The sequence below is a fragment of the Sinocyclocheilus rhinocerous genome, unplaced genomic scaffold, assembly GCF_001515625.1.
Source record: "Sinocyclocheilus rhinocerous isolate Xijiao unplaced genomic scaffold, SAMN03320098_v1.1 scaffold460, whole genome shotgun sequence".
Classification (NCBI taxonomy): Eukaryota; Metazoa; Chordata; class Actinopteri; order Cypriniformes; family Cyprinidae; genus Sinocyclocheilus; species Sinocyclocheilus rhinocerous.
Window position 1 is genome coordinate 1,022,159 of NW_015667268.1, and position 15,360 is coordinate 1,037,518.

Here is a 15,360-nt window from a genome sequence, read left to right on the forward strand (position 1 = left end):
GGGGGGGGTACTTTCTGATTGGTCAGTTACGGCAATTCTCCGGTCATAGATATTTCCTAATATTCACAATTGTTAAACACTGGCAACACTTTATATCAGATGCTCATCCAGGTACAGTAACTGAAATGGGTGCTACTTTACTAAGTTTAGTTTGTGATAATGTCTGGCTGACTGTACGTTGTACTTTTCTTACTGCTTGTTGGAGTTTGTGGTTTACTGAAAAGGGTTGCACTGACCCTAATCAAGTCTGTGAGTTAAAGAATCAGTCTGCTCTCTCATCCACATTCATCCCATGTTCCTTAGGAAATGGTTCATTTGAGCAGTTGTTCTCGCCACTTCGCACATCAACAAGCAGAAGCTGTGGGTAGATTCCATAGGAAGACTTCTCAGCTTGCCGTTATGTGTCCATGGCTGTTTGTGTGACAGGCAATGAAATATTAAGTCAATCTGCAAATGCAAGGCCTGACACATGGCTCCTATTTATAACTCTCTACCTCTTTCTTTGTGTGGGCTCTCGCTGCTTTTCCTCTAAAGTTCCTCAGCTGGATTGTTTTCTTGTTAGGCTTGCATGTGGATCCGAAAGTTCACCCCAGGCGTATATGATCCCTAATCCCATCCAGCTGCAAACTGAAAAGACAATCTGGAGCGATTCCATGCTTGAACCTCCCGATGGTGCGCTTGGTTCAGATGTCCTCTTTTCGGAAATGCAAAAGAAAGGGGAAAAATGTGTCAGAAGTGAAGCACTGTTTAAAGACATCTGAAAAGGGACAATGGCTCCTAAGCCTGTCTTTGTGCTTTTATGCTAGCTTGGGTGACCTGGGAACTTGGTTGCGCAGAATAAGCAGCACAGACATGCACGGCAGCCAGTCTTTTCCTTCTGTTCAAGTCATCGGCTCTGAGACTCTGGCTGTCTCAGCGTTCGAGTGGCTGCCACTTCCATCACCTGTGTGTTCCCTTTTGTGGCCCTGACCCGGGCTCTGCGTTAACCCGAGGGCCTCTCATAGGCAGTGTGTCTTTCTTTCCTCATCCCTCACATCTCCAATGCTGTTCACGCTGGGCTGCAGCTTCTTGTGAACACACCGCCTCCTCTATCTGTATTACTGTCTTTCGTTTGCTTTTATCCTCCCTGTGCAGCCCACTGGTATCACAGACTCTAGGATCTGCTGGATGTGTGAGCCGTTAATGAAGGCCAGTGTCAGTGATGAGATAATTTGAGCACTGCCGACCGCATCCTCACCCCATGATGACTTTGGTTGCTTCTAAATTTATATACTATCAGTGCTATATAGCATTGAGATAGATTTGGAGGAGGGAGAGGGGGAATTTCTCTACCACCATCCTTGCAGTGGTTTTCAACAAGTAGGACATCCTCGTTGATTAGGGGTTTGGATCAGGGCTGGAGTTGGGTCTCTGGTTTTAGGGGTAGTTAGCGATTACGGATAGGGCAATAGTACATTGGTGTGTGGTAGAGGTATGCAAACTGGGATGCAGCCCGCATCCCTTTCATGGTCTTTGGTACTTTTTTACCTCAGATCACTGAGCTACTCCTAGAAGACACATCTGCGGGCTGCCTGCAGGCGAGACATAAGATATGCAGAGATATATATTTATACTGCCAAGTTCTGAAATAAAGGGATTCTGAGGCTCAGCTTGTAATGAAGTAGGGCCAGGAGTTCCTCTTTGCTCTAGCATTACAACCTCAGCAAGGACTCCTGAAAGCTGAGATAGGAAAGTGGACTCTCTACTCTTAAAGACCGAAAGTAGGCTTGAGAGCGAGGTAGAGAGGAGCGGAGAGCATTCTTTACACGATAGCTTCAAGGTTAAAGAGTCCTCTCCCCTCCCGCCCGTGGCCTGTTTAGTTATTCTGGACAGTAACACCAGAGCTGAAAAGAGAGCGCCTTGGGAGACTTGCTTTAAATTCATGCCTGTAATCAAGCAAACAATGCAAATCCCTTTCTTGCCAAGATTGGGTTTTTATCAGGCACTGCTTGTCATGAATTCCTACATATCATTTGAAAACACCTCTATAGTGAAAGCTATATTACAAGAGCCGGTCAGTGGTTTGCAGGTTAGCATCGGTAATGTGGAGGAGGCTGCGATGGATAGATATGTGGTTGATATGAGTGAGTCTAAGAATTCAGAGAGGCTGAGTGAAAAGCGAAAAGCACAGAAAGAGAGAGACTGAATGATGCATCATGAGCTGCCATTTTCCATCCCGCTATACAAGAAACCCAGTTGAAACACACACCACCCACAGCTCTCGTCTCTCCCCTTTGAAAATGGCCTCTGTTGGAAACTACAGCTAAGTTACCCAGAGGAAGAGGCGATTTGCAAATGGCCTCCTTGACTACTTCCCCTGTGCTCTCTCCTCAACGACGCTAGCTGCCCACTCTAGCTTCTGATACGGGGGTGACTAGCATGATATGCTGAAGTTAGCTGCTAGAAATACTCAATCCAAGGTCTCTGCTTTTTGTGTACGTGACAGAAATTGCATTAAAGTTTCCCTTACAACAAACTACCCTGAAATCTCGTAACTGTGAACAGTTTCATTCAGTGATTTCAGACAGCTTCTGATCATTAAGGAAGCACTTGCTCACTGAAATGTAAATGCCCACACAGCATTTTACACTTTGTAGTAGCGAGAAAGTTTTTTTTTTTTTTTTTTTGAAAAACAGCTGTTTATAACAGTTTTTGATTCGGCTGAATAAATTAGCACATTGTTTGGTATATAGCTACTGTACATACAGTAAAAATAGCTAAACATAGCTAACATAGCCAACTAATAACATAACCAGCTATTGTAACAAAAGGGAAGCTTAACTGTAATAAGAGCTATTATAAGATGAAAATGTGGAAAGCTAATGTTTTCACTAACAAGACAGTAACAAAATGTACCATGGCATTACAGTGGGCTTTGGATTGCCATATAAATAACGTGGGATATGAATATAATCATTCAGTACCATGGTATTGCCATCTAACACCATGGTACTACTAAAATATTTTTGAAAGTTTTACACTGATAACTATCACCAGTCTCTGGAAAAGAGTAATTGGTTTTCAATGTCAGTGGACTATCACTGGCTTCATTACCTGATACACTATCTAGTAGATATGAGTTAGGTTATATGATATAGCATGTTCTCCCCTGTGCTTCCTTGAGATTAACTGTTTTTATTGTATGTCCTGTAAAATGTGCTGTGTTTTGTCAAATGCTACAATAAATCCACAGCATCCCCTCATGCCATTTGATATTACAATGGCATCTCTGGGCTGCATGCTTCCGTTGCTCTCTACCCAGCTATAGGAAGATGCTCAGCGCTGCACTGCTGATTGAGGATTAGGCAGTTGTGGGAGACTTTGTCAACAGCTTTCTGGAAATCCAATTACAGAATATCATAAGCTGTACATGCATCAACCCCAGTCATAAACCCCCAAGGGGGAAAAGAAGTAGAAGGAGATTGTTGCAACCATTGCTCTTGTAATACATTTCCTCTGTGGAGAATGCATGATGTGTTGGATATTCTAGCAGAAATGCCAAAATACTACAACAGTGGATTGCAGCAAATGCTAAAGTGAATTAACAGCATGTCCACCTTCGTTATTTGCTGGAATGGTGGTCATCACTTCTTCTGTGTAGAGACTGTTTTACTTTTAAGAAGGAAAGACAGCATTTAAAGGTTATGTATGCAGTCTTTTTGTCCAATTCTTGTTTAATGTGCAGAGACAACTATAAGTAAGTCATTCATAGGTTAATTTAAGAGTGTAGACACTATGACACCGTGGCTCTAAGCTTTCAAAACATTGCTCTGTTTGAACTGACAGTCATTGTGGAAGAAGTATTTTTGTATACTTCGTATATGCCCTGCTACTTTGTGTAATACACAATATAGTTGGTCACACTGGCCTTGTAAAATTCTCCAACACCTGTTATGCTGAAATAGTGCTTGTAATGAATTCACCACAAACGGGAATAAGATGAAAACTTACCTCACTTGAGAAAATAGCAGTTTCTTGTATTGCTAATATTCTGGTAAAAATGACCTTTCTTTTTCTCTGACACATACAAAGGCTGAAAGTATCTAGATATTTATAATGATTACAAAGCTGTGATTTCCAGAATATTGTGAAACAAGATACAAATTAATGAAGGCTAATAAATTAATGCATTAACCTCAGGCAAAGAGTTTTTTGTTTTGCTAATATTGCTGAAATAAGACAAAAATGCAAGCTGCCACAAATTAACATTAACATTTGATTATTTAATGTAAATGTAGACCTCTATTTACACATCTTGACAAATAATCTATTAATTATTGGTTTATGTTTTTGCAGTACCCAATCTAAAGTGAAAACTATACATCATTTGCAAATGTTTATAAATGTTTACTAATCATTAATAACTTTATGAGCAGTCATCTCAATGGCAAAACGTGTCCCAAATGTTTATAAATGATTACTAATAATTTATTATCTTTATGGGCATTGGACTTTTAGCTAATGTAATAAGGTTTGTGTAAAGGGTGGCGGGTTAAGTTTAGCTAAATTCTTGCTAAAGACATAACAGATTGTAATTTTGGTGCAAAAAAAGTTTTTATCACCCCAACACTCACATTGGTATACTACTCTTCAGTATATAATTAAACAGGATATTCCTTGAATCATAAATAAACAGGGGAAAACAAATAACTTTTTAAAAGAAAATACATCTAAACAATGTAATATAAACAGGTTGAACCGGGTTTAACCATCCCTTAAACCTACCTCAAACCACCAAACCTGTCCCTAACCTTACTTGTATCACACCTCAATAGAAGCTAATGTGTTGTGCATTAACATAAGCTTTTAATCATTTTATAACATCTGTTAAAATCATAATAAGTGCTTGGTCATATGGAATTGAACGTTTAATGATATTTGTAAGTATTTTAACTTACATGAAATAATGATCTGTTTGAACGTTATCTAATATTTAATAATATTAGCAAACATTAACAAGCACATTGTCACACGTTTCTAACTCTTTGAATATATATTAACTAATTATCTAGTAAGCATTATATAATGTTTGTTAATGATTTATCAATGAAAATTATTATAAAGTGTTACCACACACATTGCATTTGGGACTTTCCAACAGAGATTATTTATATAAGAACAGTATGCTTTGTGTTTCTTGTACACAATCATTCAACCCAGTCTCATAAGAATACGTACCTCTGGGTACTTTTCTGCAGCACCGTTTTTACGTACCTTACTGCACGTTTCACCGCAGTTTCAAAGAGAAATGTCCACTGAGTGGCGCTAAAACACAGGTTCAATACGTGAACCCTGGCACGTTTTTATTACGTTGATATAGGCACGTATTGCTGTGTTTTTATTACGTTGCTTCAGGTACGTATTGCGGCAGTTCAGAATTCAAATATCCGGGGACTGTCGCTAAAAGTTAATGCTCTATCGTGTTGGAAATATGCCCTACACCAAACCCAACCCTAAACCTACCCGATACTGTTAACAAATGCAAAACTGATATAAAAACGCATTTGTTGATGCAACCGTGTCATTTTAACTTCCTTATATGCAGATTTGAACCATTTTGTCAAACCGTAGTTACACGGGATTCGAACCGGAGCTCCTGGCCTCTCAAGTACGTCTCCGTACTCCGTGAGCTACCGAACAAACCTATCGACTATGAAAACCCATTGATATGAAGCTGGATATGTGCGGTGCTAACCATTGCTTGGGATTATAAAAATTTGAATGTGATTCTTTTAATACTATGTTGCCCATTAACATTTTCAGTCTGTGATGCTCTACAAAGATCAGGACACATAACCATGATATTGACTAGCTGATTAGTCATGGACTACACTGACTGCTGATGTCCCATGAGGTTGAAGGGTCTAGAGAAGACTTATGGTGCATTGTTTGGTGTATGGGGGGTTGGAATTGGTGCGGTGAGTCATGACCCTTGGACAGGAGAGAAAGACACAATGACTCTATTCTAAACCTTAGTCAGTGGCTTACTAGACAGCACTGTTAAGCAACTAGGCACTGGTGTTAACAGTTGAATGTAAATGATGTCTCCGAGTTTCTGCCTGTGTAGACATTCAGAATAAGTCAAGTATTTGGATCCATTTTGCTTGGAATGCTGACTATGTACAATATGCAGTGCAAAGGCAATGCATTGCAAATGCTATACATCTGTTGTAATGAGCCAGTGTGTGACTATAAACAGCCAAATGGAAAAAGATACATTATGAAATGTGAACATTAGTTTTGTAGCCAGTGCAATAAATGCAGCGGAAAATGTACGTGTGTGCATGCAAGAGGATGCATAATCTGTAACCATTTGTCTTTCAAAGACACATCCCGATAGCATGCTTCATTAGGAGGACAGGGATTCTTGTTTTCAGCTGGCATTTTGAATAAACAGTTTGAAGGACTTCACATGTCTCATCACAAGAGCAGATACAATTACTTGCTCAAACCCCCAGAGAACTATCTTCCTGTGAGAGTGTTGTGTTTTGGGGTGAGGTGTTTGTAGGGGTGGGTGGAAAGGCAGAAGCGGTAGAACGAGAAGAGAGAGAGAGGAATAAGGACAGAAGAGGACAGTGAATACTGAAAGCTGGATGATCGACTCTGACATTTGCCGCGATGCGCTTTAGGTCTCTGGGCCATGTACAATCATGGTGGCGAAAGATGGCTTCAAGTGCATGACACTGCGATTACATTATTTCAGTCCCAAATGCAGCCGTTGGTACGGAGTCTTTTCTAATGGTCCTAATCATTTCAACACCAGTGGCCTCACGGTCATTTGGAGCAGTCAGGCATGTGGAAATGCATCGTTCCTGCTGCAGTGCAGAGAATGTCCTGATTAGCAGAATGAAGGCGCGGCGTGTTTTGACGAGTAGCCTGTAATGAGAGCGCTAGTTGCTCGGGGACGAGAAGGTTAAGATGGAGGGGCTGAGGAAGGATCTTTCAGCCATTCAGAGAGTCGTTAACATTGCTTAGCACTCTTCCCTGAGCTGCAATGTGCACAGCTGCATGCACCGCGCCCACCAGAGTAAACATGTTATCAAAATGTAACGTGACATGCTAAGACTCTCTGCGTAATGAAAAGCAATGAGGCAATGCTTGCGCTTCAAAACAGGGCTCATAGTGATTCCAAGCACTGAGATTTGTCTCAATCTCATGGAATTACTTTAAGAAATGAAGCAACACCAGAGTACAAACACTGTACTTCACACTGATTAAAAAAATTGTTCAGAAATGTTCAAGAAGGGCCCTATTTACTCATGCCAAGTGTCCCATTGATGTTGCAAACCACGCTCTTTGGATAATACTAAAGAGTTAGTTCACTTAAAAATAAAATGACTCAACCTCATGTTGTTCCAAACCCATAAGACTTATGCTCAATTACAAAACACAAATTAAGACTTTAATAAAACCCAAGAAATTTCTGTCATCAATTGAAAGTTCATTCACCCAGAACTTTGAAGTTTCAAAAAGTTCAGAGACATCATATATGTAATATTGCAGGGTCTCATGTTTCTTAAGATTTATAGTCATAACCAATTGTTTGCAAAGTAAATTAAGAAATGAGTCATGCATGTGAAACAGTTTTTTATTCTTTATTTATAGCGTAGAGTTGTCTTGCAGTAAACTAGTTGCATTAATGTTGTCCTTTTTCGAAAACATATTGTTCAATATCGTCTAACTTATTATGTTGTCCTTTTTCACCAATTAAATTGCAATTAATGGTCTTAAGAGTAGTTCAAGACTGCTAAATGAAGTAGTACAATTTTTGTAGTACTTAGATAATGATGCTTTTGGGAAAACATTAAACACTATTTGTGTGCACTTAGTGTTTTGGAAAACCCAAACTTAGCCTGTAGACCAAGCTATACTGAGAGTTATGGTTTGAGAAGAGAGATATTCCGGAAGAGAAAGGTGCCAGCCCTCAAACAAGTAAGCTTAGGGAAACATCCAGATTGTTGGGGTAGACAGGCCAACACAAACAGGCTTTAGTTGGAGTTGAGAGCTGACAGAGGCATCTGACATCATTTATGTATTTGGTTTGAGTTTGTTCAAAGCCTGTCCTAATAAGTCCAGGACAACTGATGGAAGGGAAGCAGCCAGCTCCTCTCCCTCAGGAGTAAGGCTGTGTCAGAACTGGACCAAATTAAGAGTAAACTGTGGGAAATGTTGAAGACCAACAGAGCCGGTGAGGAGATGGGCCGCATAACTAGCCTCTACACAGTATAATTGTCACTCCTCTACAGGCCAGTTTTCGCACATATGTGCCAGAGTAATGCAGCTGTATGGATGACCAGCTTTTGAGCAATAGAGAAGACAAGGAATCACTAGCCTGATTAGACTTTTGATTACTGGCATAGAATCTGGTCCACTTAGTAGCTTATTCTAATCAAGCACCTTTGATGCAGACAGTAAGAGACCATGTTTTGTTTTTATGTTACATTTGTTGGAGGATATGAAATCCGATACCAATAAACTGACTGATCTGTTGGCGTCCACAGATCTCTAGAGGAGCAGGGGAGTAGTGGCATTACGAGGGCACAATCGCGGTCCGGGGTGAGAAACGGTCTCTGCTTGTGAATAATTTTGCACATTCGGGTTGGCTGACATGTCTATGAAGGGCGAGACTTTAGATAAAGGTTGTGGTTGAAGGGATGAGCTGTCTAATTCAGAGGTTGAGTCTGGTGGGAGTCAGCCAAAGGGCTGAAACTGTTTAAAACACCTATATTTAGAATTTTTTAAATTGGCTTTTTAGAGGTACTTTTACAAAATTACCAGTCATACCATTGTTGAAGTAAGCAGTGCAGAGGTGTTAGCCTAATGTTTTGTAGGAGTCCACTTGTGTCTACATGTGGTAACTAGGCATTTTTCACAGAATTTCATCAGCCGGTTGTGAATTATGAACTTGCTGAAAAAAACAAACAAATCAATATTGCTGGTCAACCAGTTTGGATGCCTCTTCTCACATTCTGTTAATTTAGCCACAGATTCCATGATTTTTTGTAAAATTCTAAAACTTTTGTTGCGATCAGCATTTTTTTAAATATCTTTTAAGAGTTAGCATCTATATTAATATATGAAATTAACCATGTTGTTGCCCCCGGCTAAATATTGTAAATAACTCAGACGAGAGGTTCTCTGCAAACCGTTAAATTTCTGTGTCAGTAATTGGATGTTATCGGTTCATAGAGATGTGCATAATTATGCTTAATTTGCTTCAAGTGTTTTGGGAGAATAAGGAACAACCAATCAGACGTGAAGTTTTGTATTTTGTTTAAGGCAAGAGTGTGTTGATGGGTTCTAACTGTCACACGCATTGCAGCACTTTCATCTGCTGGAAAAAAAAATGCAATTATTTCTCCGCTCATATTCATGGAGTCAAAACAAATTTCCATGTTTGTAGAGATTTTCCTATTATGGCAATTATTCACTTGCCAACATCATTGGATTCCATTTGGTAGGATTGGTTTAGAATTATGCGTTATGCGTTTTTCGACACTTTTTACTGTTTACTGTGTCATAAACAAACTAAGCAAACTTATCTTGCTCTGATTCCAGTTTGTTCACAGTTCTCCAGAGGGGTGTATGCCATCTTCGGCTTTTATGACAAGAAGTCCATGAACACGCTGACCTCCTTCTGTGGGGCCCTCCACACCTCCTTCGTCACTCCCAGCTACCCCATCGACTCCGACGTACAGTTTGTCATCCAGATGCGCCCTCCATTGAAGGGCGCCGTCCTGAGTCTCCTGTCTCACTACAAGTGGAACAAGTTTGTCTACCTCTATGACACAGACAGAGGTAAGTCCTCTTAGTTACCTGTGGAACACCAAGCGAAATGTTCGGCCTAGATGAGATAAACAGTTAGTGCTGATTTGAATTGTTTTTGCTGGCTTTATAGCACATAAGGAGCAGGGCATGATGGAGGATGGATGCCCCATTTGAGTCTTTGGGGTCTGGATAGAGCGCCTGCAGTACTGGTGCAAAGGTCCAGATATCTCTGGATACATGATGAATTTAGAAATGATGTGGCCCAGTTCTGAGCGGCATAGACGAATTTGGGGCCCTAAAATACTTTACTTATTAAATAACTCACCTTACTTTCCTAATACAGTTTATCTGCATTAGACTTGCACAGGGTTATTGATTTCAAACAGTTCATAAAAGTCCATGTTTCCTTCATGGAAGACAAAAAAGAGACATGTTCTGAAGAAGGTTCACACCTCTGTCTCAGAGGATATTACAAGGTGGCAATTTCGTATGAATTCATACAATGTGAATTGTACAAAATTCATGCTTCTTTTAGAAAAAAGAAAGCATGAAGGTGCACCCCTATCCCCACCCCTAAACATAGCCATCACTGGGGTGTGAGCAGATAAGGTTTGTATGAATTCAGCAAAATGTAAAATAGTTTCGGATTGCCATTAGATTGTGTTGGTCAAGTTCGAAAGAAAAGAAAAGAAATCCACCATAAAGATAGTCAATACAACTTGCACCCTGTATAGCACAAGTTTTCTGAAGCCATACAATAGGTTTATGTGAGGAACAGACAAAAACAAATAGATTATTCATAAAAAAAATAACAATAATAATAAATAAATAGATAATTCATGTTGTACCAATTTTTAAATACAACTGAGATTTGAGAGATACAGCAAGATTATCAGTGACTAATGACTGCAAGTCGAAGTTGAACACGCCTACTGTCTGACCAGATGCAATGTGATAAGATTCCAGCAAATCACAAATGACAGCCAATCAGAAGAGCGTGTGGGCGGGCTCTCTCTGCAAGCGCACTGCTGTCTTGCACTCACATTGAAATGGACGTACTTGATCCAATTGAAAAAAAAACATTATTCAAAATACATTTTCATTGACTGATACAGTCTTTTTCATGAAATATATTGTTTGTTTAAATGCCATTCAAAGCTGTTTTCAAGATCTGAGGCAAATCATCCACCGTAGATAATCAAAAGCATGCACAATTATATACAAACTCAAATTAAACTATTTTAATATTATACAAAACAATCAATCCCTGACCTGTCAGCCACAACATCGCTGAAATAGAATTTCATTTCAGAAAATAGAATCTTCCTTTGCTCGTCGCGTATCGCTGGCATGATTGGTTATGACAAAAACTCTGATTAAAATAGCTGCAAAAAGAGGTGCTCTACCAACAGAAAAGGAGGTGCAACCAAAAATAAAAAAAACTCTGATTAACAAATCTTGTGTTATAGGTGCTGCGTCATGTCTGGTTAGAGTCATGTGGACTACTATTATAGTGCTTTACTGTGATTTTATTGTCATTTTTTAGGTTTGACAGCACCTGTCACCTATTCACTTTAATTGTATAAAACAAAGCAGTGTGAATATCCCACCAAACGTCTCCTTTTGTATTGCACTGAAGAAAAAAAAATCCATATGCGTTTAGAACAGCATTAGGGTGAGTAAATAATGACATCATTTGAATTTCATATAAGTACACGGACAATATTAGGAGTGGCAGTAAAACAATAGGATCCTAAAATGTCTTTGTTACCAAATTAAAATTCAGGGCCATAGCAGTGCCGATGCCTCATCACCCCCCTCCCCCGAGCGCACCTGTTCTTGGGCCATGGTTTGTGTTTACTAATCCTGAAGAGGTCACAATCTCCATTTGACCCAGAAGACACCTGGCCAATGATTCTGCTCTTCCTGTACTTTATATATGGCAATGCAGTCAACTCCTCTGCGGCAGTCACAACATCTGTGCTGTCGTTTCGGTGTTCCACCATTCGCCTTTCTGCACCATGTCCTATTTAACCATTCATTTACTAGCAAGGAAATCATCATTTCCCATCGCTCATCTCAGACGGATTGAGCAATTAATTAAACTCAAGTGCTTTCTGTTGAGGAATATCTGTGATGAGTCAAAGCGTCTCATGGCGGAACACAAGCTTGAGGCGGTGACACTGGCATTTCGGGTCCCATTAAAGCCCGCTAGCATCCTGCGGTTGGGTTCACAATGGTTTTTCCTGCAAAATGCATCCCTAATTAGATAAGACACAGCGCTAGCTCAGAGAGCTCATTGAGTCCCCCCTCCCATCCTTATGTGTCCTTCATAGCAGCTTCCGCCTGGATTTGTTTCACTGCGATTTAAAGGTCATTTCCTTTAAGTTGCCAAGGAGCTTCTCAGTTCAGTAAAAGACCATACAAAGAGCAGTTTTAGCATATCTCTCAAACTCCAGGACATGAAACCAAGGACATTATGTAAATTGATTGGCATTTTAATCAAATTGCATTAATTGCATACATGATGTGATGTAGGACTGTCACAATACCAGATTTTCACTACACAGTTATTGTCGCCAGAAGAATTCACAGTAATGACACTATCGTGAAATCGATAGAAATTCAAACTTTAACTATGTATATTTTTTGTTTTTTTCTCTTTTGTTCAGTGAATCACATTCAGATTAGGGGTGCGTTCCACTTCACTTTTAGACACACACTTGTGAACTTCCCTAAGCCCTTCCCCTTGGGGGAATCCCTACCACCGTTGTAAAGTGTGATCCACTTCGTCAAGTGGACGAGGGAAGTTTATATGGACAGGATCTTGACCCTTCGTTTTTGACAGAGGGAGTGAATCTACTCATTTGTACATATCAGGCAGATCCATCTATAACAATGCAACACGACTCAATGTTCAACATGACTCAACAGATACTCAATGTTCAATGACACGGTTCGGGGGAACAAAAAACCCGATCGGGAAAAATTTTAGACATGTTCTCCAACAGCCCAAGCATACCTATAGACATATAGAATGGTGGATCAAGCAAATTCATAAGAGAAAAAATTTAAACAATAGATCAGCTCCATAGTGGATTCCAAGTGGTCAAGGGCTTAGGACGTTCCAATTCAGCCCATTGCAAGGGTTTCGCCAGTAGTAAGCACTCATGCAACAAAAGCAATGATGTACATCCAAGTCAACAAGACAAAGTTAGAGAGGGAAGGACATACAAAAGGAAGTGGAACACACCCTTTTAGTGTATAGAAGCGAAGAGAGAGAGTTTGTAGCCATAATTGTGCAAAAGCATACAAAAACAACTACTGTTGATCGGTGCTTCCTGCAGAATGGGGTATCTATCACCTGTCTTTTTACAGAATCCATAAATCTCCCACACTGGGGAGCCACACTATTATGCACTGCGTTTCCTTCATTTATATGTATTCTGATGGGTGGCCTCCTACTGTGTTGGGCTGTCAACCAGATACTGCCAGATACTACAATATTGCTGCCTGATTATTAACGACATTGCACTACATATATAGACACAATATAACAATATTTGCTGAAAAAAGTCCCAAAATGAAGATTACAAGACAGTATGGTATTATAAGAAACGAGTGAAGTTTTGAATTGATAGACAGGTGTCTGTCAAGTTTGGGTGGTACTTCAGTGTTGGATTTATCTAATGGCTTATGAAGGAATTTATATGCGGGTTAAGGGGCATTATTTAAAGCGTTTATAGTTTTAATAATGAACTTAATAATGAAAACTAAATTAATGTGTAATAATGACAGCCTAAATTATTACTAATTACAGCAGGCACCTGCATCTAATGCAAGACAACCAAACTCATAGCATAGCAATTATGTTGCATTAAAACACTATAGCTTCTCGCTCAGATTATTGGCTTAGATTTAAGCTAAACTTCATGCCCAGCCAGCATCCCTCCCTTAAAGGCAACAGTGAAATGTAATCCTTATTACTGGAACCCCAGGAGAGGATTAACGGAGTTTATTAAAGCACTTCATCAGGAACCTTGAGTCAAGTTGACACTTGGCACATCACATGGACACGTATATCAAATGACATGACCCTGATGTGACATGGATGGGTACGCAACTGAGATGCTGGCCAAAAATGTTTATTAGTTTTGGCATGGGTCGCTATTTGATTCCATCTAAAGGATTATTTTTTCATTAGCTGTTTTAAGTACAGTTTTTTTTTTTAGTTCCAAGATCAAATAACAGCCAAGTAAGAAATGTTTATGGATCAATAGGGTAAGGTTAGGGTTGGGGCCTATCACATTCCTTTGATTGTTGGTGTTAGTTTAGGACAGAATGTGGGATAGACTTAGCACTATGTTTGTTTGACAGGATCCAGGAACAGAAAACAATCAGCTGTACAAAAACAACATTTATTTTGCAAAATATGTGATTAGATAAACCCAGGCTCATTGGAAATACGTGCTTGTGGCGACATTTCTGCAACACTGATACTGCGTACCTTATTGCACGTTTCGCTGCAGTTTCAAAGTGAAATGTCCAGTGAGTGGGGCTAAAACTCGCGGTCAATATGCAACAATGACACGTTTTTATTACGCTGGTACAGGCACGTATTGCTGCGTTTTTATTACTTTGGTTCAGGTACGTATTGCAGCAGTTCAGACTTTGTATGTTCAGGGAGTGTCACTAAAAGGTTAATGCTCCATCGTGTTTGGAAGTAACAAACCCCCTACACCAAACACAACCCTAAACCTACCTGATAGTGTTAACAAATGCAAATCTCATAGCATGTTAAAATTGTTTTGAAGTCATAACATAATGTTGTAAGAAAATTAGGCGTTCTTAATTAAAACTCTGGCCCTGTAAATCAAAATTTAGATGAAAAGGAATAAAAGTTGACAATGAGCCTGGGTAGGATTAGATAGTATGAGCACTTCTAGTGTGAAGTGAATGTGAGGGAGGAACAACCTGACACAGTTGAAAAGTCATGTGACAGCAAGCAGTGCCTCCATCACGCTATGTTTGGCTCATTAGGCTCTGGAATATTGGTTCATTGGTCACACTTGGTCTGCAAATCATTCTGAATGGGTCAAACTGGTTTTACAAAGTAAACAGTTCACCGACTCAGATATCACTGCTTTCACTCAAGCTGAACTTAAAATGACTTGAAATTATGATCTGTTTTAGCTAAAAATTAAATAGTATGTTAATATAAACCAAAAAGAATATTACATTTAAAAAAAGAAAAGCAAAAAGCATCTCGCAAAGCAAGCTTGATTGTACAGTTCTTGGTTCTACGGTTTTCTCTTTCATGTCAAATACTGTTATGCATGGGTGACAATTCAAAGTCATGTTTACAAGGTACCAAACCGAAACAATGAGTGCAACTTATTACTGCTGGCCAGGTTACAATTTGTTAAAGATACTTTCAAGTTCTGTTTCTGGCATTTAGTAGTAGGTAAACTTACCTATGAGCAGAACAGTATATACTGCTTTGTTTGAGTTATGTCTCTGAAATAATATGTAATATCACTTCAGAGGATTTAT

General features: G+C 39.5%; 1 protein-coding gene across 1 annotated transcript in view; it reads left to right on the forward strand.

Annotated features, from left to right (window-relative positions):
• Positions 1–15,360, forward strand: part of LOC107733408 (glutamate receptor 3-like) — a 152,008-nt gene that overhangs the window by 24,460 nt on the left and 112,188 nt on the right. The window contains exon 3 of the mRNA XM_016545008.1: positions 9,598–9,837. Coding sequence (XP_016400494.1) covers positions 9,598–9,837 — 240 coding nt within the window. The remainder of the gene's footprint in view (positions 1–9,597; positions 9,838–15,360) is intronic.